Genomic DNA, 25,704 nt, shown 5'->3' with positions numbered 1-25,704 from the left:
AACAGGCTGTCCCAAACTTACTCATGATCTGCGATCTCAAAGTCGATTGTAAATTGGGTTGTTTGCAAATCAGAAATGATTGGGTTTCCAGTGTAGTTCACAAAGCCTAGTTAATCCATAATGCTCCAGTAATAACATATGTTCTATTCCAGCTAAACTAAGCCTCCATTTATAAAATAATTCCTATGGGCAAATGCACTCAGTTTCATCTTGGAAAACTGGGAGAACATAGTCTTCTGCCCCAGTGGAAAAAAAAAGAGTTGACATTGACAGTCTGGGGCACATTGTGGGGCAATGGAAGAAATTCGCACCTTGAAGCCAGACAGAGCAAGTTCCAATCTTGGCTCTACTACTTGATAGTCAGAGGCCTGTCGGAATGAACCTCAGTGTCCTCATCTTCAAAACAGATAGAATACCTATCTTACAATATTTTTATGAGAATTAAAAATAATGAGTTTATTATAACCTGGGACATAGTGATTATGTGATGAGATCGATTTTCATCCAAAGAGATGAGTAACTGTGAGAAATTCAAATAGATAAGAGAAATGGGAGAAACTTGGAGACAGGCAATGTCACCCAGGCCTTTAAGAACTTGGAAACTGGGTCCAGAAACTAAATACCAGTAAGATCAATGCTGGTCACCAGCAATGGATGGATTATAATAAAGTAGTTACAGGGCAAGTGAGTGTGCTTGGAGAGGTTCACATCTGTGGAGAAAAAGGAGCTCAGGGCAGTGGAAGGAGGAACTGCTCTGCTCCTCTCTCAAGACTGGGTTCTCAGACTAGTTCTGAGACTGGGGCTGGATGTCCCTTCCCATACTACCACCTGGGCACTAGAGGGGGCCCTAGGGAAAATGCCTACTTGTATTGAGGAGGTTGTGCCATGAATGAGCTGGGCACAAGACGGTAGGCTCACTGTGCATGCCCAACAAGGCAGGGCGCTATATTGCTGGCCAGGGGCTTTCTCTTCCACTGCCCACACCCCCACACCCTGGCCCAGCACACGGTCTGGCACCAGCACCTGGTTCAGCTCATCATCAGAGCTGGTTCTTTAGTGGATGAAGGGAAGGAAGACATACCTGAGGGAGCAGGATGCAGCTCAGAGCCATTTAACTTTAACATTTAAAGAAATGTGAGCTTAATTACTACTCCCCCACCCCCATGGGTGTGAGGCAGAATTTATTATTCACAGATTTATTCAGTAAGCTGATGAGAAGCTCTTTGAAGGGGGGGAAAAAAAAACGTTAGCAGAGCCAACATGAGCTCATCAAAAGCCAGTCTTGCCAAACCAACCTCATTCCCTTTGTTAATGGGGCTCCTGACCTAGCAGGAAGCCATAACATGGTGTTACTTGACTGGAAGAAGCCTTTTGACAAAGCCTGTCATGATATCCTGCTAGACAAGATGGGGACACGTGGCTGGGGAAACCTCAGGGAAAACTGGCTCAAAGCATGCCTGGCTCGGGTGCCCGTGGGCCAGCGTCACCCAGAAAGAAGCTGCTCTAAGTGCATGCCACTCAACACTCGTCACGGACTTTGGAGAAAGAAGGAAACTGCTTACAAATGTGTGAATGACGTGGATGACACGAAGCTGGGAGGATAAGACAGTCCAAAGGCTGATAACTCAAAATTAGACCCACGGCTATAAGGAGGGACTCCAACCAGGGAGAATGATTCCTATGGGGAGAAAATATGAAACTGGACCATAGCTTCAAGGACTTCAGCTAGTCAGCAGTTGGAAGGGTGATACCTGGCTTGGCACAATGTATGGGGACAAGTCCCTGGTGTTTTGACCACAAGTTCACAATTCCAGCCTGTGAGGAGGACCCTCGGATTCACATGTGAGCCTCCCTCTGTCTTCTTCCCAGGGAGACCACCCTGACAGCACCACACTGGGCTCAGGCAGCTTGGGCCCCTAGAGGGCTGGAAGCCTTATTTTGTGGGGAAGAGTGAAGGCCAGCAGCTCAGGACGCAAAGGCTCTGGGCGATGCGATGGCTGTTTCCACCACTGTGAACTGATGGGCTCGTTCTGCATGGTTCCAGAAGACTGACCTCGGCCTGATGGAGCAGAGTATAGGAAGACAGAATTCAGGGAAATCTAGGAAAATGAGTGACACGGGAGAGAGGGAGGGGCCATGACTGTCCACATCCAGGCAGCCTTGCAGTCGCCATCCTTGGGCTTCAGCTCCAGATGCCCGAGAGCAGTAGTGGGCCTGGCAGAGGGAACTGTCTGGTCCAGAGATTGGCAAACCACAACCTGTGGGCTGCGTTTAGTTCCCAGCCTGTGTCTATCAATAAGTTCTATGCGGACACAACTATGCCCACTTGCTTATCTATTGTGAAGGGGAACTTTCGTGCTGCTACAGCAAAGTTGAATAATTTCAGCACAGACCTCATGGTTCACAAGTTTGACAGATTCACTACCTGGCCCTTTACAGAAAATGTCTGTTGACCCCTGGTCTAGTCCCATGGTGTTCAAACGCATCAACCACCAAATCTTTCTGCAACCAGTGCTTCTGGAGAAGCACAATGTATGAGACAGACAAAAGCAGGTGTCATCAAGACAAAACGACGAGAGGGGAGTATGGAGTCCCTTGCTCAGACCTCTCCACACTCCAGCCCCAGGCCAAGAAGAGGCCAGGAAGGGGCTCTCCAGAACATTCCAGAGCACCAGACAGCCCCCTTAGGTCCTGGTTTGTGCATCAGTCCTCTGTCACGCTACCTTCTCTTTGCTGTTTCCCTCTTTTAGATTTCCGAGCCTCACATCCTCTCTGACTGTGTCCAGTCCAAGCTCTCAATCCTGAGAAGTCCTTTTGTTCCTGAAAGAAAGAAACTATCCTTGTTGTTTCCAACCTCCTGGTGGCTAGTACGCTGCTCAGGCGGGCCCAGTGGTTCCCATTTCAAGGCTTCAGGGCCACAGGAGGTGCCTGTGCACACAGTCAGTGTCCCAGCTCTACAGCTCTACTAAGTGTGGCAGGAAGAGCAGAAAGTGCCTCCCTGTCTCCCTTGGGGATGCTTGGGGAGCTCAAGGCATCTTGCAGGGAGGATCAATGGTTTCTTTGAACCACATTTCCCCGTTTCTGTGGGGCTTTCCCTCATTCTCAGCACTGTTCCCAGGATGTCCAAAGCCACTGGAACAGTAGCCAGCTTTCCTTTTTACCCTGGATACTAACTCCCAAGGAGGTCATCCTCCTGCTGTAGGTGGGCCCAAGACATGGTCGAGGTCATCCTCCTGCCGTAGGTGGGCCAGCCTTCCCAGAGAAGCGACTCTCGGTGGAGCAGGCTGCAGCTTGCCTCTGGGACCCTTCCCCCAAGCAGACCTGTCACTCAGCTTTATTCCTGAGCAAGGGAAATGACCAGGCATGCCTGAGGGGCCACACTCAGGTCTCCACCAGGCCTGTGCTAGAGACGCAGAACGAGGGGTCCAGTTTCCAGGCGAGCCAAGGGGAGTTGTGCCTTGCCCATAAAAACAGATGACAGAAAAGCCTGACAGAGTCAGCTACTTTTATGTCACAGCTCAGGCTCAGGCCTTCAGAGAGGCTGCCGCGCCATCACCATGGAGCGCAGAGCTCTGCCGCCAGTTTCCAGCCTCGCTCTTTCCCGGGCCTTCTCCACCACAGTCTAGTGTTTTCTATCATTTCTCCATGTTTATTTCTATTCTTTCCTACACCACGCATTTAAAAAATGTTCCACATCAAATCTCATTAAGTTTTGTTCTGCTCATCCATTCAGGGCTCTATTTCTCTCAGTCGAGTTAATAACACCCATGTGTTTTGTGATTTTCTCTGTTGTTTATTTTATCTTTCTTTCTGAGTTAAATAGATCCACTGGCCAGGTTGTGCAACTCCCACTAGGATGGTCCACCCTGCCCTCCACCAACACATACACCCTTTCTCCTCCTTCTTCGCACATCTGCCCATCCCCACCCTCCAACCACCTACCACCCCACTTGCTTCCCCATTACAGGCACCCCACCTCACCTCCATACCCCCTACACATATGAACACACACTTCCCCCTCACAGGCACCCACCCCACCTCCACACCCCCCACACACATGAACACACGCTTCCGCCTCACAGGCACCCCACCCCACCTCCATACCCCCCACACACATGAACACACACTTCTGCCTCACAGGCACCCACCCCACCTCCATACCCCCCACACACATGAACACACGCTTCCACCTCACAGGCACCCCACCCCACCTCCATACCCCCCACACACATGAACACACACTTCCGCCTCACAGGCACCCCACCCCACCTCCATACCCCGACACACATGTGAACACATACTTCCCCATCACAGGCACCCCACGCCACCTGCATACCCCCACACATACACACACATTTCCCCATCACAGGCATCTCACCCCACCTCCACACATTTCCCCCATACCACCTCTTCCCTCACACCTTCCCCTTCACATACACCCCAACCCTCACCCCACAACTCCACTCACACATCCTCATACTTTACTCTTCTCTGCCTCCTACCCCAGTCCTTCCCATCCCCACACACCCCCAACATCTCCACATATGCCTACCTCCCCTCTGCACCCACACACCTCCTCCCCACACTCAGCTTTCTCCTCATAGACACGCCTCCCTCACATACACACCTCTACACAATTACCCACAAACACACTCAGGCTGCCCAAACCATGGGTGCCCCTCTTGTTCCTCCAGGGCTTCCTAGCACACCCATCTCACACCATAGGTGGGTGTTCACTGTGGAAAGGCTGAGCTCCCTGTCCTGACCAACTCACTCAGGATCCTGAGGCTCCCCCGCCCTGTGCCTTCCCACCACCTTCTTTCCCAGGGACACCCTTGGGATGTGCAAGCCCAGGTTGGGGATGGCAAGTTCATGAATAAAGGACTGGAAAGTGACTCTTCTTTTTCTTTTTCTTGTCTGCTCCAAAAATACAGTCATCCCCCACCCCTCCTAACCTCCAGGAAGCTTCCTGCCTGCGGCATCCATTGTCTGCATGTGGGCAGACTTCCCTCTGGACTTGGCTGAGGGATCGTTCACAGGTTACACCTAGTCCTACCAGACACTGGTTTCCGAAGCCCCTTCTCTTATCTCCTGGGAGGACTGGTCTCACGTTGGCCTGTTTCCCATAGAGGAAAGCCTCTCTGCGCCTTGCAGACATGGTCTTAGAGGCTTTGGCTGGATAGCTCGTCTTTTCTCTACAGGCGCCAGGGCACATTTCCGGACCCCACTGACATTTAGAAAATCTAAATATCCAAAAATGTCTTCATGGCCTTTAAAAGAATTAGCAATTAGTTGTTAAAGGTCTCTGTGATTCCCAAAATGTTTAGCCCTTCTTTAACTTTTTTTTCCTAAAACACATTGCTACTCTTCATTTCCCATGTTCATTTCTGGAGCAGCTTTACTCCAAGAGGAAGGAATCAGTAATCAACACAAGTAATAGGTCTGAATAACAGATTTCAAATGCCACAACAAGGGCAGGCAATTAGAAATATGCTGAGCAGGCCGGGCGCAGTGGCTCATGCCTATAATCCCAGCACTCTGGGAGGCCGAGGCGGGTGGATCACAAGGTCAGGAGTTGGAGATCAACCTGGCCAACATAATGAAACCCTGTCTCTACTAAAATACAAAAAATTAGCTGGACCTGGTGGTGTGCACCTGCAGTCCCAGCTACTCGGGAGGCTGAGGCAGGGGAATCGCTTGAGCCCAGGAGGCAGAGGTTGCAGTGAGCCGAGATCATACCACTTCATTCCAGCCTGGTGACAGAGCCTTGATTACTGTTCAGGCTGGAGTGGAGTAGAATGATCATAACTCATTACAGCCTCAAACTTCTGGGCTCAAGTGATCCTCCCACTCCAGCCTCCCAAGTAGCTGGGACTACAGGCATGTGCTATCATGCCTGGTTAATTTTTTATTTTACTTTTTGTAGAGATGGGGTCTCACTGTGTTGCCCAGTCTGGTCTCGAACTCTTGGTCTCAAGCAATCTTCCTGACTCAGCCTCCAGAAGTGATGGGATTACAGCATATCTGGCTTATTTCATTTTAATTTTACTCTCAGAACACACTGAAAGTCAAGGTATTCTTGCTCCCATTTTATAGATAAGGAAACTAAAGTTCAGAAAGGTGAGGGAGCTTGCCTAAGAAGACTTGGCAGGTAAGTGACTGAGCTAGGATTCAAATGTTGAAGTCCATATGGAGGTGGGGTGGGGGGCATGTCCACCCATCACAGCAGGAGGCACCAACACGAGAATCTGGGAAGAGAGCACAACGGCAACCTAAGCTTCCACCAACAGAAATCCTAAGGACTCACATGTGAGGATGCAGCAGGGACTGTGCCAAGGGAGGCGCCCTGTTCCAGAACAGAGCAAAGGACCTATGATGTAGATCAGAAAGAAGCTGCCTTCAGATGCCCCCAGGCCACCCAGCCCATAAGGGGTCACACTCTTCACAGGAAGTAAGGTGCTTTCTCCTTTGGGATCCAGAGAGTCTACTAGTTTATACAACATCACATATGTATTGTCCCTACCACTGTGGGGACAAGAGCCACCACTCAGTGATTACTGCATGTGACAGCCAACGGGCTAAATTGTGAACATGCATCTTCTCAGCCCCTGCAGCCCTACGAGGGCTATAAAATAGACACTCAGGGATAAACTGAAACTCAGAGCAGGGAGGAAGTGGCTCGAGCCCACTTGGGAGTCCCAAAGCCCAGATTCAGACTGAGGACTGCCGGGTTCCAGTAGACGATTCAGATTCACACTCCCACTCAGAGTGGTACATTTAATGAAATGCATTTATTCCTGATGACCTTGCATGATTCAAAACTAAAATTCCCATATGAATACATTTGAAGTAGGAGTCACATTTTAAGCTATTCCTATGAAGTAAGACTTTATAAATATTTTTATTTGCACATATTAGCATAGCACACTCACGTGGTGCACTGGTATCCAGTGTGCAGCTGCAGCCCCAGCTAGATTGCATGGATGAGGTTCCTGGGCCAAAGTCCTCCTCATCCCACCCCCTGGCACCAAGAAGATACCCGAAGGTAGCTCAGCTCTCAGCACTTCCAGCGTCTGCTTCTATCCCAGCCAGACTGAGGGAGACTAGTGCCCTATTGTTGCAATTAGAATTTGCACCAATGAACAAAAACTACAAAATAGCCCACTTTTCTGGCCTATGGTGCCGCCTGAAGCTCTGAGAGGCAAGCTGTGGTCTTTTCAGAGCACTTCTGACCTCTATCAGAAGATTTTGGCTTAGAGCACTGAGGTCAAGGCTGGAACGGCACAGTGTTTCCTTCTGAGCTGAGAGGGTCATGGTGGGTTGAACCCAAACTCACTGATTATTCCTAACAAGGAGCAGAGTGAAGCCATCCTAACCAGTCTCCCGTGGCTGCTCAGTGTGAGGCAAATGCCACTGGGATGTGGGCCCAGCTGTGGGAGCCGACTTGCCAGGCTGAGCAGGCCACGATGTGTGGTGCCTGGCAGGAGGCCCTCCCCTCTGCCTGGCCCCAGTGCCCCAGGCTCCCTTGCTGATTTCATTATCCCAGTCTTCACGTGATGAGGAAGGGCAGGGATTGTGGCTCTGGAAAGAAAACAGTGCAGCCAGCCTGGCCACACTGCTCTCCAAGAAGATGGCCAGCAACTCCTGACTCGCTTCAGAGCTGGTCTCAAGCTCTTATTAGACCAAGGGGGAGAAAGTGTATGGCAGGACCCTGGGGCTCGTATCTGTCCTCATCCTCTGCCCACTTGAAGCAGGATTCAGCCCCACAGAGTTCATACATTTATGAGAAATGACCAGTTCACTGGCGATTTATAAAGAGGTGGGGGAAAGAGTTCTATGACCAGAACCCAGGAGACATTTCATCATTAGACACCCCCGTTCTTGCCCTATTCTTTTCCTGTCCCAGGCACTTCGTTCTCTCCATCATTGGCCTCACAATCTTAAGGGATGCCCTCTATTATTCTAAGTGGTTCATCTCTTTAACCTGGTCTACATATCTGAATGAAAAAAATAGCCTGTTTTCTAAGCAAACCAGAATCAATTATTCCCTCAGCACCTCCCTGAGTGGCTCATTTAACCTCAACTCCAATACAGTGGACTAAGGGTGAGTATATATGAACTAGTCCTCTCACCAATGTGCATCACAAAACCACAGCCACTTTCCACAGTCCTTAAAACAAGTGCAAATTCATCCTAAGTCTACACATTAACATAAAATTAGTTCCAAAGCAGTGATTGTCCTGGGTGCTGAGTAAATGTAAATGCCAAACCACTCTGTAGGGCTATTTCCTAACCCTAGTCCACATATAGTTTCTACAAGGAAAAAAAAGCCCCTGCAAACGGCTCATGGTCAAACATAAGGAGGTAATCCACCATGAACAAGAGCAAGCAGACATAAAACAATAGGAGAATTAGCATTCTTAAAACTTGAGCTAACAGAACGATCTGAAAAAGAGTATAATATAAATATATTTAAAATAAATGAAGACATCAATAACAATACAAAAGAAATCTTAAGGAAACACCAATAAACTGTGTCAACAGGGCAGACAGATTTGAACAACTATTACAAGAACTTTAGGAATTAGCAAAATATGTAGTGCCATTAAAATTTATAATGTCAAAAATGGGTCTGACACCAATGAACAAAGCTGGAGAGAGACTAAGTGAACAGAAAGTCATACTTTAAGGAAATCACCCAGGATGCAGCATAAAGCCCTGAAAACTATGAAAGACAGGTTAAGAGACAAGGAGGCCAGAAATGAAAATGTGAAGCCATATGTAAAAGGAGTTCTAGAAAAAAGGATGAAGAAAATAGGGGTGTGCAATATCAGGAATGTTTTTGGCTGAAAATTTTTCAAAATTAAAGAAAAACTCTAATTTTCAAAAGAAATAGCATATCAAACTTTCTAACAGATAAGTGAAAATTAAGCCATACTCAGATACCTTATGGTAGACATACAGAACAACAAAGAAAAGAACAAATATTAAATAGAACTAGAGAAAAAACAGGATACCTAAGAAGTTATGACAATTAGACTAATGGAAAAGTCCCAACACCAGAAGATAGAGCCATGGTACCTTCAAAGTGTTGAGAAGAAATAATCATTGATTTAAAATCTTGTTTGTAGCTAAACTGTAATTCAAGAGCAAGGGTAAAATAGAGGTGTTTTCAGACAAAGACTTAGAGATTTTCTTACTCATAGGCCTACTGAAAGTAACACTAAAGGATATCCTTCAGGAAAAAGAAATAATCAACAGCATGGGTGAAATGCAAGAAGCAATCAATGGTGAACAAAGAAACCAGTAAACTTGTGAGTACATAAATAACCACTCACTTATTTATAAATAACAGAATAGTAACAATTTATAATAATGACCACTGTGGGGAGGTTAAAGACAGGTAGAACAAAAATATGGGTCAACAACAAGTAGAAAATGAGAGAGGATGGTGGGCAAAAAAGCATCTAGGATCCTTATTTTGCTCTCTTGGAGAATAGAGACATTCATGAACTTCAGTGGTTGTTAAATCATATGTCAATGTTAAATATAAGGGTAATAGTGGGCATCCTATGTTCATGGATTGGCAAACTCAACATAGTAAATATGATCAAATGAGATCATCGTACAAGTGCACTGTCACCTAAGGACAGAAGAATGTACAAATGTCACAAAGTGCTACAATTAAAAGTGGACAAAATCCACAGACTTCATAATGATTAATGCTTTGACCCTCCTCCTGCCAAGCCCCATTGCAGAAACTGCTCACAGTGACCCTCGGGAGGTAGAGTTTGGGTCACTCCTAGCATAAAGCACAGGGAATCACAGCAGGAGGTGAGCCATGCACTGCACACTTTCCTGAACAAACCAGAGTTCAGCTGCTCCATAGCTCTACATACTTCAGTATATTCTGAGCTTCATATGTCCTCTTCCTGGAGTGGTATCCACTGCCCTAGGAGTATCCCCACTAATTTTGTGAGATGTTCACCCATTCCTTACCCCCTTGAGGCAGGGGTTGGAGGCCACTCACCAGTGCTGGCCAAGGTGTACTGGTAGGGCTCGGAGAGGAAGTGTGGGAGGGTGAGGATGAAGGCACCTGCAGCCAGGAAGAGACCCCCGATGCCAATCAGACGTGGACGGTGCACCCGGCTGCCAAAGTAGCTGACAAAGATGATGAGGATGGCATTGCTGATCTGAGAAGAGAGCAGAAAGGCTGAGTGAGACAAGAGGCCCTGTCCTCACCCACCCACAGAGAAGACCTGACCATATCTTATCCAGGAAAACTGGAGAGGGAGGGGGCTGCCCCGTGTCAGCTGGGGCCCAGGCAGAGTTACAGTGTCAGCTTTTCCCAGAGAGCTTCACAAGGGGGCAAGCATAAGCAATTTTGGTTTTCCCTCTGTTATCAGAAACCCTTCTGGGTCTCCCTCTTCTAGACCAGACCAAAGGAAGTATCTGAAGATTATGAAAAGCTCAAAACCTAAACTTTAACCATCTTAGAATCAAACCTTTTTGGGAAAAAGCCAAAGAAACCTCCAATCCTGGCTGGCTCCTAGGAATAAAACATGTTCCCTAATTAAACTTGAGAGTTTGTACCTAAAGTTTAGGCAAAATCCCAAGTTTAATTAGGTACAAATTAAAGGACCCAAGGACCCTGGCTTGGTGGCCAGAATAACAAGCAAGCAACATGCTTATCTCATTTAATCATGAAACAATTCTCATTTTACCTGACAAAACTGGGGCTCAGAATATTAAGTAACATGCCCATGACCATGAGGTTAGGGAGTGGCTTGAACCAGTCTTGCCTGACTCTAAAACACCAAGGCTTAACTAGAGTTGTCTGTCACCTCTTGGAGAGGAGGATTTCTGCCCAAGCAGCTCTGCTACTATCCTGCCCCTTCCCCTGCCTTGGTTTGTTTTCAATTCTGTGAAATGAAGGATAAGAACTAGAGCACCCCAAGGCCCTTCCAGCTGGAAACATGGGTAACTCCATGCTCCTGGTGCTCCCTGGAAAATGTGCTCTCTGAGCCCTATCCTGAACCAGGAAAGGGAACTGAAGGCTCCAGCATGGGGAGTAAGGTCTTCAATGGTAAGGGGATGTTGCCAGGCCTTCTGACCATGTCTCCACCAAAGATGGTCCTCTCCTCAGAGCACAGTTCACCTGGACTGGAGGAGCTCTGTAAATCTGTAGCCATAGCCCTGTCTTGTTACACCCCAGTTTCCTCCTGGCTGGAGAAACAGGTGCTCCTGTGTCAGGAAACAGAGGCTAGAGCCTCAGAACACGGCTGTCACTAAGGTCTCCAGTGGCCTCATTGGCAAATGTGCTGGTCAATGCTCAGTTCCATTTGACTCAGTTGACCATTTCTTTTTTCCTGAAACACTTCCTTCAGAGTTCCCATGACACCATCCTCTCCTGCTTCCCTTCTCCTGTCTGCTCCTTCTCGGTCTTCTTGGTTTATTCCTCTTTATCTGCCTGGACTCTCAACATTGGGCCCAGAGCTCTGCCCCTAAGTGTGTCCAGTTCCATGGCTATTTATGCTGTGTGTGCTTCTAAGTCCCATAGTCTCAGTTCATCTAAACTCTCACTCCTCTTCCTCCCTCCAAAACCCCAGTCCCCTGTCCTGGTTCTCCTTGTCTCAGTAAATGGCACCTCCATCCTCCCAGTGGCTCACACAAAACACTCGAACATCATCTTGACTTCTCTCACACTCATATGTAATCCATCAGCAAATCCCCTTGGCAGGACTTTCCATAGCCACCTGGAAATCAGTGACTCCTCAACCTCCAATCCTGTCTGAATTACTGTGGCAGCCTCCTAATGGGACCCTGCCTCCATCCATGTCCTGCTACTGTTCGTTCTCCACCCAGCAGCCAGAGGGGTCCAGCTGAAGTATCAGACCATGTTCCCTCAGCTCAAACCCTCCAGTGTTAAAAGGCAAAGGCTGTCCCAGAGCCTCTGAGCCCTACACAGCCTGTCCCCGGTCACCTCTCAGGTCTGCGCTCTTCTGCTCCTCTCCCTCCCTCTATCCAACCACACTGCCCCCAGCTGTTCTTTGGCCACACCAAAGAACAAAGGCATTCCCCCAGCCCCCTTTGGTTATTGCTGCTCCTTCTGACTTTAGGTCCTTAGGACTCAGTTCTTATCAACCAGATTCAGGCCTCTGCTCAGATTGAATCATCTCATGAAAGCCCTTCTTTGACCTCTTCATTTAAAATACACCCACATCCCCACCACTGTGGCACCGTGTACCTTTTCCCATCTGTGGCTTTCTCTGTCTTCATTGCACTCATCATAACCTGATCAACAGTATGTTTTATTTCCATAAATATTATATTTATCCTTAGAATGATATATGAGCAGAGATTTTTGTCTGTTCATTCCTGTTTCCCCAGCACCTAACAGTGCCTAACACATACTTGGTGCTTGTTAAATATTGTTGAAGAAATGAATGAATGAGTAAATGGTAGACGTTTTCTGGAGGAGGACATAGTTGCCCGGGAGACCCCTCCGGCATGGCCAAGAGTGAGATGGTTTATCATCTACAGAGAAAGGGAGTGTGAAGGTGTATGAGGGGCAGTCCCTGCCAAAGGTGGATCTAGGACATCCTGAAGCCCACACCTGGAAAGAGAGTTTGATTCTTCTGCTTCCTAGATTTTGTTTATTTCCTTCTTATTTCCCTATTGCTTTTCATAAAATGATTGTAAATGCCAGATCATATCAGCTATGCTGACTGTGGCTGACTTTAGAAGGCTTGGGTGAGGGTGGGTGGAGGACCCCAAAGGGGCTCTCAGGGAGGAGGGACAGAGGAGAAGCTCTTCTGCACTCTCAAGGGGCCTGCACTTGTTTCTCTGTGGGAAGCTGAACCTCCACAGGTGTTATGGCGAATGCTGGCTTAAGATCTTGTTCTCAAACTTGTCTTCAGCCACAGAGTTCCTTTGAAAAAACTGTTTTTCCCTAATATAAAACAAACCCCCCAAATGCAGCTGTTCTGGCTGAGAAAAGGGCCTCAAGACTTCAGTCTCCTCAGCCCTTGAGCAGTCCCTGAAACACTACCATGGACTTGCTGTGAGACTCTTTGAAAGCTGTTACAACGCCCATTGTGACATGCCCCTGCCCTTCAACGTCTCAAACCAAAGGGGAGTAGGGGCCACTGGTGGGCAGCATGAAGGGCAGGGAGCCTCTAGGGCTCAGCCCTGGCCTTTCGTAGTGGACAAGAGAAGCTGCTGCTTCAAGCCAAGTTGCTCCATGTCTTCTCTTGTTAACTAAGTTCCTCCTCCTGCTGCTGGCCTTTTACGCCCAGCCCATCAAAGGCTTCATATCAACTCCTGGGCCCACAGAAGGCTCTCTGAGACTGGGAGCCACAGACTGCAGGTTCATGCTTCCTGGAGGTTCGCTGCACACTCCATGACCCAGATAGCCTCACCTTCACCTTGCACCAGGCCAGGCTCTCTTCTCACATCCCCCCATGCTTCACGCATATACTGTACACAGGCAGACACATACAGAGTTGCACACAAATACTCAAACATACACAGACACAGATACACACACACACACACACACAGAGGGTTATAAGGTCAGAGGAATGAACTATCTGATGATATTTGCTTCAAATCATGCCCACAGGCATGAGCCGAAGTCAGGTTCTTGAAAAGTTCATCTGAGACTGGGAAAGATGTTAATGGATGAATTATTTTTATTTTTTGATTGAACTCTATCCCTGGGAAAATAGTAAGCTCTTTCATTGCCTAATCAACCTCCTGTCTTAAGCAGATCCTGCTACAAGTCCTAGCTAGCTACTCTCAGCCCATTGAGGAATCCAGTTGTTTCTGGGCCCACATTTTTGTTCCAAGCATAGGGTCAACATTTAACAAAAATTTAACCATGGGAGATCACAGATTTGGCTACCACCTGGGCTGAGGTGAAAGAGAATATTCGCCTCATATGCCAGCTCTGACTTTGATTGGTAGCAGGACTCAGAATACTGTGTTGAGAAGGATTCTGAGGCTGTGCATGAACTCAGCAGGAAAGGGACATGGGTAATTAGTGATGCCTGCCATGGCCATGGAACAGGACCGTAGTGACGCAAATGTCAGACATTTGTTTTTCCTGATGTCCATCATGAGTGAGGACAACATGTGCCAGGGGCATTGCCAAAGTCACAGGTCAACATCGATGAGGGTCATTCTGTGTGAACGCAGGGCAGGGACACCAGGGTGCTGTCCTGGGGGAGGAGGCAACCACACAGTCAGGCAGACCTAGTCACCAGGCATCACCAGGAAGCTCAGGATAGCAATACAAGCAGACAGACAGAGACAAGGCCCACACACAGACTGGTACACAGACACGCACCTGGCACAGAAAGCAGGGAAGGCACACACATGGACCTGGAAGCTCAGAGGAAGAGGTCTCAGGCCAGCAGGGATGACTTAGACAGGCTGCAGGACTGTGCGTGTATATGTGCGTGCATGTCATATGTGTGAGGAAAGAGCCCATGGTGAGCGGGGAGCCATGAAGCGAGGGACACCAATAAAGATTCCAGCAACGTTTGTGGAGGTTGAGACTGGCTGGAGCAGTGCTTGTGAGCAAGAGACTGGAGGTGCGGTAGAGAAGACAGGGATTCACAGAGGAGGCCTTAGCATGCAGCCCTCAGACAGCCCTGGGCTCAGACCCTGGCTGCACCATGCACATGACGGGGCTGACCTGGGCGGAGTACTCAGGCTTTCTGATGCAGGGTTCCTTGTCTGAGAAACGTGACTGTGAAGAGCACCTCCCTCCTAGGACTGTAGAAGGGACTGGCACAGGAAAGTGGTCCTGGGGTCACTGCTATGTGAACCATCAAGGAACGGGCAGGGGTGAAAGAGAAAGCCTTGTTCCAGCAGGAGAAGGCTGAGGAGAGGAGATATCTGCCTTCTTTTACAGTTCTGTTTCGGCCAGAAGATGCCACGCGACAGGGGCGCAGGCTCTAAGTGACAGCAACAACTTGAATTTCACTAAGTCAAGGCAAGACCTCATGACGCTCCAGAGGAGCAACCAGCTCTGGGGAAGGGACCACTGCCTGCCTCCATCCAGGAAGAGTGGCCCTGGGGAGAAGATGGAAGCCAGCCCAGGAGCCCTGTCTCTAGACTGTGGAGACAGGATGAAGGGGTTCTGCTGCCTCCGCTCACTCTCTCTCCCCAGCTTCCAGTGGCTCCTGGCAGGCCCTGCCCTCTGACCTCTTACCTCCTCTGGCTTCTCGGTCCACCCTGTCTTCCTCTAACTTTAATATGCAGTCACTGAGGGATGGTGGGAAATGCTAGAAGGCCGTAGAGCTCTGATCTCATATGGGAGTCAAGGCCATTAAGACCTCTGGCTCTTGTGGCCCTCATAAGACAGGAGACGCCTGGTCCCAGGGCTGCTGACCCACCTGAATGCCTGGAGCTTATCCTCCCTGGACTACATATGGAGCAGGGGCCCCACAGGCTGGCAGAGTGCACAGAACTCAATTAGAAGCACAGTTTGAGGGCAGACAGCCCTGCACACCTGGAGCAAGTCACTTGTACTCCTGAGCCTCAGTATTCTTATCTGAACAGAATACCTGCTGGGAAGGCTGCCATGAAGAGGCCCCCAGGTCAGGCGTGGGAGGCTCTCAGCTCAGTACCTGGCACAAGTCAGGTCTCAGGAAATCTAGCTGCTCTTACTGCACCCACTGGATCTTTGCTGTTTCATTTGCTGTTACCTGGCAGAAAGAGACATTGCACCTATGTGCACATCTCAGTCCCCTTTTCCTCTGCTTCTCCTGGATCCTGTGGTCAGGGTGGTGCACAAGTGGGGTCTGATGGACCAGAACCTCCTGCTTACCTCATTCAGGCTGGAAATGAGACCCGATGAAGAACTGGAGAGCCCAAAGCGCTTCTCGATGGTGGTAAGGCTGCTCTTGAAGTAGGCGCTGTACAGGAGTTGGCAGAGCTGCAGGAGGCCTTGGCACAGCACAAACACCTGGGGGAAGAGTGATGGGCATGTGAGGCCTCTGGACGACAAGCCCTGGTGCCCTCCCAGCTATCTGTTAGGGGCCCCAGCAGGCTGACCTCTGTTTCCTCGCCTCCAGGAGCACTCACTTCCCAGGGTCTCCAGGATGAAATGTCATCATTGCAACATTGTGCTGCACCCTGCAGGAAGCACTCCAAAAGTGCTAGCCATTCCTGTTATTACTGCATTCTCATCACTCTTGTGATATGTGGCCCAGTGAAACCACAGGGTGTTGAAGATATGACAGGGTTGGGGACTCATCCCCAAGGGAAGGGCCTAACTGCTCAGCTGAGCATCTTGGATTATTCCCCAGCAGTACCACAGTGCTCCCCAGGCTGCACGTCTGCCCTCCTCCTGTGCCCTGTGAGGGCTGAAGGCCACTCCCCATCCAATTCAGACCGCTCTTGGGAGATAAACAAGCCTGAGTCACGTGGATCCATCTCTCTTGACTTGTCTTCCATTCCCCACACCTGTCCTCCAAGGCCCACCTCTAATGCCTCCAGTAAGGCACCATAACGCAATCCCCAAAGCACCTGGTTTGAATGAATGTCCCCATCCACGTCCTCATCTCTTATCAGGACTATCTTGGCCTCTCATCAGGAATGTCTGTGACTGACTGTGCTTGCTGCCTGCTTAATAGATGATCAAGGCCCCCGGGAAGGGACTGAGGCCATTTATCTCCGTATCTCACCTGGCCTCATACCTGGTCCCAAGGTACTGAGTAAACGGGAGTTCCATGGTGGATGGGGACAGATAACACATCAGGGAGGGTAGGAGAAGGGTTTCATGATGTCCCCATTTGGCTGCAGGCTGAGCTCTGGGCTCTCCCAGGTTCTCAGCTGTTGTGCTAGTCACCTGATGCTTGGCGTGGACCAGGTCTGGACCTGCCTCTCACTCAACAGAGCAAGCTTAGCCAGAAAGGGTCATGTCTCTGTCTAGAGACAGAGTTTGGGGGGCATTAGTCTTTAGGGAATGGTCAGAGGAGGAGGATCTGGAGAGGCATCAGAGCTCAAATTGCCTCTTTCCTAGGTCTGACCTGGACCAGGGAAAAATCTGGGCTTGGGTATGCTTTTCTCCCTTCTGTGCCCTGGGTTTTCCCAACTGTGAGGTAACTGGGCTAAGTCAGTGGTTCATAACTCAGCTTTGATTCAAAATCACATGGATGAGGAGGTGGGAGTGCCTTTGAAATATAGCGGCTAGGCCCAAGCTCAGACCTACTGAATCAAAATCACCAGGAGTGAAGCCACAAATGCATTGTTTGGGAAACTTCTACCAGCAGAGTCTGGGGGGTAACATGGTTTCCAGGCAGTGGGCTAGAGGACTCTTTCTGGCTCTGACCATCTGTGTAAAGGGTAAGATGTGAAAGATTAGAAAAAGAAAAGCAAGGCCGGGCGTGGTGGCTCACGCCTGTAATCCCAGCAATTTGGGAGGCTGAAGCGGGCAGATTACGAGGTCAGGAGTTCAAGACCAGCCTGACCAACATGGTGAAACCCCGTCGCTACTAAAAATACAAAAATTAACCAGGTGTGGTGGCACATGTTTGTAATACCAGCTACTCAGGAGGCTGAGGCAGGAGAATCGCTTGAACCCTGGAGGTGGATGTTGCAGTGAGCTGAGATTGTGCCACTGCACTCCACCCTGGGCGACAGAGCGAGACTCTGTCTCAAAAAAAAAAAAAAGAAAAACAATCATAGAAATTCCTTAATCCATAGGAATTGCCACTATAAGGTTGAAGGAAAGACAAGAGCCACATTATAGGTTATAAGCTATAGGAAAGCAGCACAGGACAGTGACAGTGATGGGGATAGGATTTGTCAACATCCTGTCATTTTCCATGGAAACAGGGCACCAAAGCTCACTCAAACCCAGATTGTTCCCTGGTCCAGGCCAGACCTAGGAAAGAGACAATTTGACTTCAGATGTCTTGCCAGATCCTCCTCCTCTAACCACTTCCTAAAGAGTAATGCCCCCAAAGTCTGCCTCTAGACCCCTTCTCTGGACACAATCCATTCTGCACCTACTCATAGGCAATCCCATTTGCCATAGGATGATGGCCTCCAATCTCAGGTCTTCACCCAGAACTTTCCCCAGAGCTTTGCAAGCAGGTCCACCCCACTGTCTGCTGGATGTATGGATGTATCCACCTGGACACTTGTAGGTCCCTCAAACCAATCACTTCCCAAATAGGACTCATCATCTTCCCCCATAAACTGCTCCCCTTTTTCCTTCATTCCCCATCACCTTCACTCAGTTTCCCAAGCCAGAAACCAATACTCCTTCTTGATGTCCCTCCTCCTCACCCTCTGGCGTTTGCCCCCTCCCTGAGCCCTGTGGTCTCTTCTTGGTGTCTCCCACATTGGAGCCCTGCCTCCTCTCCAGGTGTAAGCCTTGACTCAAGCCCTCACCATCGCTCCTCAGATCACCACAACAGCCTCTCACAGGTCCCCTGCCTACCCCTCTCAAATCTTCCACTACATCACCCCAGAAGGAGCTTTCTCCAGCACAATCATGAGCAGGTCATGCCTGAATTAGCCTCTCTCACTGGCGCCCCACTTTCTGTAAGGTAAAAACCAACACTCTAGGAGTGATAGCCAAGATGCTACAGTCCTGGACCCAGCCTGCCTCCGTATTTTCTGCTGAGACTGATTGTATTTTGCAAAGATGGCCACACCAATCTCTGCCATCCACATACACCTCTTACAGTGACACTCCCTCGAGGGGTGGAGTCTGTGTTCTCTCCCTCTGAATATGGGCCAATCTTAGCTCCTTGCTTCTAATGAAGAAAAGTGATGCTATGTAACTTCCGAGGCTGGTCCTAAAAGTGGACAAAGAATCTGGCTGGCTCTTCTCCCCTGGGACACTGAGTACCCTGGGCTCTTCTCCCCTGGGACCCTGAGGACCCTGAGTACCCTGAGTACACTGTAGGGAAGCCCAGTCTTCCTTGCTCGTGGTGAGGCCACATGTTAATGTTTCACTGATAACTCCGGTTCAGATTTTGGTCTTCAGCCAGCGTCAGCCGCCAGACATGTTACTGAGCCAGCCTTCAGATGATTCCAGCCCCAGCCCTCGATGCCAAGCAAAGCAGAAATGAGCTATCCCCAAAGAGCCCTGTACAGATTGCAGATTTGTCAAGATTTGTCAGCAACCTAAATGTGGCCATTGTTTTAAGCACTAAGTTTTGGATTGTTCTGGTATGCAGCATTAGACAGCTGTAGCACCTGCTGCCACCTTGCCCTTCAAACACATCAAGGTCACACTCTCGGAGTTCCCCAGAGGCACTGTGTCAATGCCTTTGCTCACAATCTTCCCCTTCTTTGACTGAATAACTTACCCTGCCCTTCAGGAGCAGCGTGGGGCCCAGCATGGAGCTCAGTTGTGTGTCTAGTTCAAGGTGGCTTCTAAAAATCCCAGCACCCTGTGCTAACTCCTGTACAGAAGCATCTGAAGGCTTGGCACACGGCTGGTGGCAAGAGTAGCATCTAGCAGAGGAATGAGGGCTGTCAAAACAACTGTGGGAGAGACGAGGGTTGACTGGGGTAGTGGGCTGTGGAGAGGCACCAAATTAGAGGCTCTTGCAAAGGCTGAGTTGACATGGCTGTCACTGATTCAGCGTGAAAGAAGAGAAGGGGCTGTTTCCAGCCTCAGGGCCAGCAAGAGGGCAAAGCCATGCGTGCATGGAAACAGGGGCGGGGGGATGGGGGCAGTGTCCAGAAGGAGGAGAGTATAAGCAGATCAAGGGATCAAGGACCATGAGTTCAGTTTTGGAGCACTTGAGTTTCTGATCATGAGGCTTAGAAAAGACCAGTCTCCCTCCATCCAAATTAGTAATGAATTAACAGGAGTGACTAATCACCACCAACTTCCCCAGCTGTCTCATGAGAGGAAGATGAGGATGGTGGGAGAGGAAATTTGTCTCAGATCTTTTCCTGAAAGACATGCCTATAAGTACAGAAACTCCCCCACTTTCTCCCCCCAGCTACTGGGTGAAAGACTCCAGCCAGAGCTGGCTCCTTTCCATATCCTCCACCCCCTCACAGAGCCAATCTGGCCACCAGCTGTTGGCGCCTGCAAGCCCTGTCAGGTCTGGGTGCCTCATGGGGTCCCTGGCAGAGGTGTTTGCATATATCTGGGCCCCTCAGTTCCAGTGGATATGGAGAGGGATCAGACTGATGGCTGCAAGGTAGAAAAGGGCAGGGAGAAAAGGCAGGGAAAAGGGAAGTAAGTCGATAGATGATTCTGTCAGGATCACTCAGGGTCACAGCCATCTGGCCCCGTATACTGAGCTTATGTGATGGGACCATGACCTTGGCTGCTCAAGTTTATCATGTACCTCCTATATGGCCAGCATGAGACACAGCGAGGAACACTCAACACCGTGCAGATAAAACAAAAGCTTATCCCTCAAGGAGGACACGGGTTCAAGAGTATACGGAGATGCATTGGTGGGAGTAGGAAAAGCTTTGCTAGTTGGGTTGCAACCTACCCTTCCCCATTATTTAGGCAATAAAGTTTTACAGTTTTTGATTATTTGAGTTTTGGAGTCAAACAGGTCTAGGTTCGGGTCTTGACTTTGTAAGCCACAGTGTGACCTTTGGCTACCAACAGGGTCTCCTTGAGCAGCAGGTTTTCCTATTAGCAAACGGAAACTATAACACCTGAGTTTCGAGGCTTGCACCACAGAATGTTGCAGGCCCCTGTCACCTGCCCAGCACACACCCTGCCTGGTGAGTGCTCCACATCCTGGAGGGATATTCAGTAACTTGAGGCTTCCTCCACTCCCTGTTCTTGCCCTCCGAGTAGTTTAATTTCCCGGTTGCTTTCAGTTCTCCTATAGTCTGAGAACCCTAGAATAGAATTTTCCACAATGTGTTACACAGAACATCACTTGCTTAAGATGCTCTAGGCCAAAACAACTCCCTGGAGAAAAAAAAAAACTGGAAAACATAACATGCTACAGTCCTCCCTCATGAATATGTGCAATCACATTAGCATATTAAAGGTTCTGAGTTCCATAGTAAAGACCTAGTTAATGTTGTTTAAGCCAACTTTCCATGCTTCTTTAACTATGTAACTCCCCATCCACACACACATCACCACTACTTTATAATAGATGCTAGCACTCTACAGAATACACTTTATGGAAAGATAACATGTGCCTTTTAGAAAACACCTTTGGTAGAATTTGAGTCTTGCAATTTCTTCACAAAAGGAAAAGAAAATAAAGATGGATTACATGGGCTGCATCATATTCTTTAAAATGGTATATACCATCATTTTCTATCTCCTCACTCCACTTTTTTTCTTTACTTGACAGGTATTGCTTCCCCAAATTACATCACGCATTTGATTTCTCATTTATTGACATTTTCTCCCACCAGAATAGAGACTTCATGGTGGAAATACAATGTGTGTTTTTTAGAACAAATCCATAGTGCACGAAATGATGCCCAGTTCGTAACTGGAGCTCAATCGTTGTCAAATGAACAATATGTCTGTAAAGTACTCTAACTGATAAGCCCAAGCTCCAGAACATACATCCACCACAGTAGCCATTCTGGGAGGCTGCAGATTTGTTCCCATGGTCTGTCATCAATCATTTATACATTGCTCCTTTGGTGCTGCTTTTGATCAGTCTACAAGCCACACAACTTACAAGGCACAAAACAGCATTTGTCAGTTCAGCTGCCCTACTTATTCACTTGGCTAAACCCAAACTAAAATAAGATTTGCAGTCATGTATGAAGGGACTTTCTACTGTGGTGGAAACACTCTACATTTTAATTTTGTGGTGGTATTTATACAGGTTTATACATTTGTCAAAACTCAACAAACATTTAAAGTATGTGCATTTTATTATATGTAAACTAGATACCTCAATAAAGTTGGCTAAAGAAGAAATTCATTTGAAAAAAGATTTGCAACCATGAGGTATTCAAAATAATGTTCTGGGGCTTTGAAGGGAATTCGACAAACAGTTTTTTGTTTTTTGTTTTTTAATCATGAACATTGGCAATGTCATTGGAATACCTTTGTTTATTCAAGAGGCCTACTTTGACAGGTTCAAAACCCAGGTAAATATCTAGGTTTGTGTGTGTGTGCTAATCTAAACATCCAGGTTGACAAGGGCTGTGTGTGCGTGTTAAGGTAAACACATCACTTGAGACACATTTTATAGAAGGAAGCTGGCAGAGAAACCCCGCGGAGGACGAGCAACATTCTTGCAGGGCAGGGAGGGCAGGAGGCACTCAGGCTTCTAATTGTCACGGCCATACTCACGACAGCCTCATTCATTCTCCAATCCTAACAAAAATAAAGAGGAAGGAAGCGCAGAAACTGGAGTGGACATGAAGATCTTTAATAAAGAGAGAACTCTTTACCACCTGTGTCAAAGAGCTAAGAAAGGCTAAAAAGCTACTGAGACGCAAGGTAAAGTTGGGGGTGTGGGGGACTTGGCCCAAGCCACGCTTCAGTGACGTAAGTGAGATGACCATGTCGGATAAGCCACAGGACAAGGAGGGAGGCCCCCATAGCTCAGGAGGAAGGAGAAAGCATCAAAGGACAGTCTAGACATGGCTTTTTTTGATCTACATGTTCATGCCTCTCTTTTCCAAACTAAACATCGGAACTATGATCTAACCATTTTTAGGTCACAGTGGCATCTAACCGTGGTTATAGCAACACCTGTGGAAGGTCTGAAGTGTGATCCCCATAGGGTTATTACCTATTTAATGACTGACTGTGCTGTCCACCCACTCCGATGTTTTCCACACAAACCCCAGGGAAGGAAAACTAGAAAATTCAACTGATGTCTTATGTCCATGTAAACCAAAAATAAAATTCAAAGCCCCCCTCCCACCCCCACCCATTCCCCATTGTGAATGGACTTCCTCCTTAGCCAGAGTACTCTTAAAATTTAACCTGAAAGACTGGTTCAGGTCTCAACAGGATGTGGGGGTCAGACAGGCCTCATTATACCTCTCTGGCATTAACATCAACACAGACCATAAGTCTGATAAGAAACATGTAGAATCTATTCTCTCTGAAGCCGGCCGGCTACCTGGAGGCTTCATCTGGCTGATAAAACTCTAGTTTCCACAACCTCTTATCGCAACCCAGACATTTCCTTTCTATTGTTCCCAGGTCTTTAGATAAACTCAACCAATGTCAATTAGAAAATTTTAAATCTACCTATAAACTGGAAAGCTTCCCCTCCCCGCCCCAACCACCACCTCGAGTTGTCCCGCCTTTCTGGACCAAACCAATGTATTTCTTAAATGTATTTGATTGAAGTCTCATGTCTCCCTAAAATGTATAAAACCAAGCTGCACCTCAACCACCTTGGGAACATGTTCTCAGGACCTCCTGAGGGCTGTGTCACGGGCTGTGGTCACTCATATTTGGCTCGATAAATCTCTTCAAATATCTTACAGAATTTGACCCTTTCCATCGATATCCACTAGCATGTGACTTCTCTGAGGTGATTCAATGTACTAAAAGCGTCCAGGAGTCGGAGGAAAACCTTTCAGGGCAGGAGATGGGGCTGGACTGAGACACACAGCCGGTGACCTCCCAGTTTGAAACAACTGCTTCTGTCCCTAAATGGCAGCTATCTGCTTTCCCAAACAGGACTCTGACAGGGCAATCTGAATGAAACAATTCTTCCAAGGAAGGAAGAAAGGAGGGAGGAAAAGGGAGAAGAAAAGAACAGCACAGAAAAACCTTATTCTCACCCTCACCAGGTATAAACCAAAAAGAAAATTCTAAGTATTCCCCCTCACCACCCCAACCATCTGAATGGACTTCCTCCTGGTCAGGACACTCTTAACCTGAGAGACTGTTTCAGGCCATGTCAGGAAGTGAGAGTATAATGAGGTGATGGGACATGCCTCATTATATCTCTCTCTCCAGCATTGACGTTGACACAGTCTTTAAGCCTGGTAAGAAACATTTTACAACCTATTCCCTCTGAAGCCTACTACTTGAAGGCTTCCTCTGCAAATAAGAACTTGGGTCTCCATAATCCTTTATCTTAACTTTACCCAGACTTTCCTTTCTATTGATCTCAGGTCTTTAGGTAAACTCAACCAATTGTCAATCAGAAAATTTTTGAATCTAACTATAGGCTGGAAGACCCCACTGCAAGTTGTGCCGCCTTTCTGGACCAAACCAATGTATTTCTTGAATGTATTTGATTGAAGTCTCATGTCTCCCTAAAATGTATAAAACCAAGCTGCACCCCGATCACCTTGGGCACACGTTCTCAGGACTTACTGAGGGCTGTGTCACAGGCCATGGTCACTCACAATTGTAAAGTATTTGAAGAGATGTATTTGGAGCCAGAGTTTGACTCTTCATTGACAACAGGATGCAGGGAGGGAGAGTTCGGGGTGCTGAGGGCCATGCTACAGTTCTCTGAAAGAGGGAGGGGACATCCAGGTGCTGCTGGCTTTAGTCCCTCCCAACCTCTGAAAGTGAATTTGGCCTCAGGGGACATTCTGCTCCTCTGCTCTCTAGGCCGAGCTGACAGCATACCAGACAGGTGGGAATACCTGAGACAGGAGAACAGAGTCTGGAGACAAGGAACTTAAGGCTAGTTTGTGCTAACTTCCTCACCAAGGTCTGGGGGCAGGGAGTCTAATGCCAATTAACACAAACTTCCTACAGCTAAAGCAAAAGGGAAAACCCCATCTCCCTACTCTGAGTAACAAAGGATCAAAGGCTACTCTCCTTGCAACACTCCCACTTCCACCACAACTCAGATGGAAAAGGAGAGTGCCTTGGATTGGCTGACAGGCCCAGCAGGGACCTTCCCTTTATCTGCATAAGGTGCCAATTCACCTCAGCCTTCATCCAGACAAAGGAAAGAACCTCAAATGGGTACTTAAAGCCCAGAAAACTTTATACCTGGGCCTTTGAGCCACTTGCTAGGGCCTACTTCCACCCTGCGAAGTTCTTTCTTGCTTTAATAAATTCCTGCTTTCACTGCTTCATGCCTGCGTTTCATTCCTTCGGTACTTTGTTTCTGCACTTTGGTCAATTCTTTGTTCAAAATGCCAAGGACCTGGACAACTCATAGTCAAGACTCTCCAGTGGTAACCCCCCTCTGAGACTGACACCTCTCTTGGGAAGAAGCATAACTGCACAACCACACTGACAGCCCCCCTGGATTTGAGCAACGGTGGACAGGCATCCAGTCCTCCCATTCCATAGTTAACTGGAACCCACCTATGGAATTAAAATCAATTTACATTTCTTTCCACACTTTATTTTTTTTAAATCAGTGTAACACGTGCATATGTTTAAAATATCAAGTAGTGTGGAAGAGCTTAGAATGACAAAGCCCAGCTCTGCACTCAGGCCAGCCCACCACCAGTACTGCAGGTTGGGAACAACCATCTCTGCTTTTAGTTTTTAGTTTCTCTGTTGATGACATCCACACATCTCAAAATAATACACTTGTTCTGCAGTTTCTTGACTTACCATTTTATGGTGCCTGTTACTGTAGAAGAGGATTTAGCACACTTACACTTGTGATGCTCCTTTCTCCCTACTCCTCCCAACTTTTAATAGTTCTATCAGTATCTTTATTATCAGATCACTTTGTGGGAGGCAAACTGGGAGCCAGAGGAGCAGGGCTTCCCTCCTGGGCACAAACCTTTACAGTGTCTGATAGTTCCGTTAATTCTAGGAGAGAAGGT

The 25,704-nt window shown here is 48.0% G+C and overlaps 1 protein-coding gene across 1 annotated transcript in view; it reads right to left on the bottom strand.

Moving 5' to 3' along the window:
• The window catches only part of SLCO2A1 (solute carrier organic anion transporter family, member 2A1), an 88,232-nt gene that overhangs the window by 31,781 nt on the left and 30,747 nt on the right, over nt 1–25,704 (bottom strand). The window contains exons 2-3 of the mRNA XM_011958195.1: nt 15,839–15,976; nt 10,031–10,193 (exon numbers count right to left, since the gene is read on the bottom strand). Coding sequence (XP_011813585.1) covers nt 10,031–10,193; nt 15,839–15,976 — 301 coding nt within the window. The remainder of the gene's footprint in view (nt 1–10,030; nt 10,194–15,838; nt 15,977–25,704) is intronic.

This window comes from Colobus angolensis, unplaced genomic scaffold (assembly GCF_000951035.1).
Source record: "Colobus angolensis palliatus isolate OR3802 unplaced genomic scaffold, Cang.pa_1.0 Scaffold46, whole genome shotgun sequence".
NCBI lineage: Eukaryota > Metazoa > Chordata > Mammalia > Primates > Cercopithecidae > Colobus > Colobus angolensis.
The sequence above is the reverse complement of the archived record's forward strand: the minus strand, read 5'-3'. Positions and strand labels throughout refer to the sequence as shown.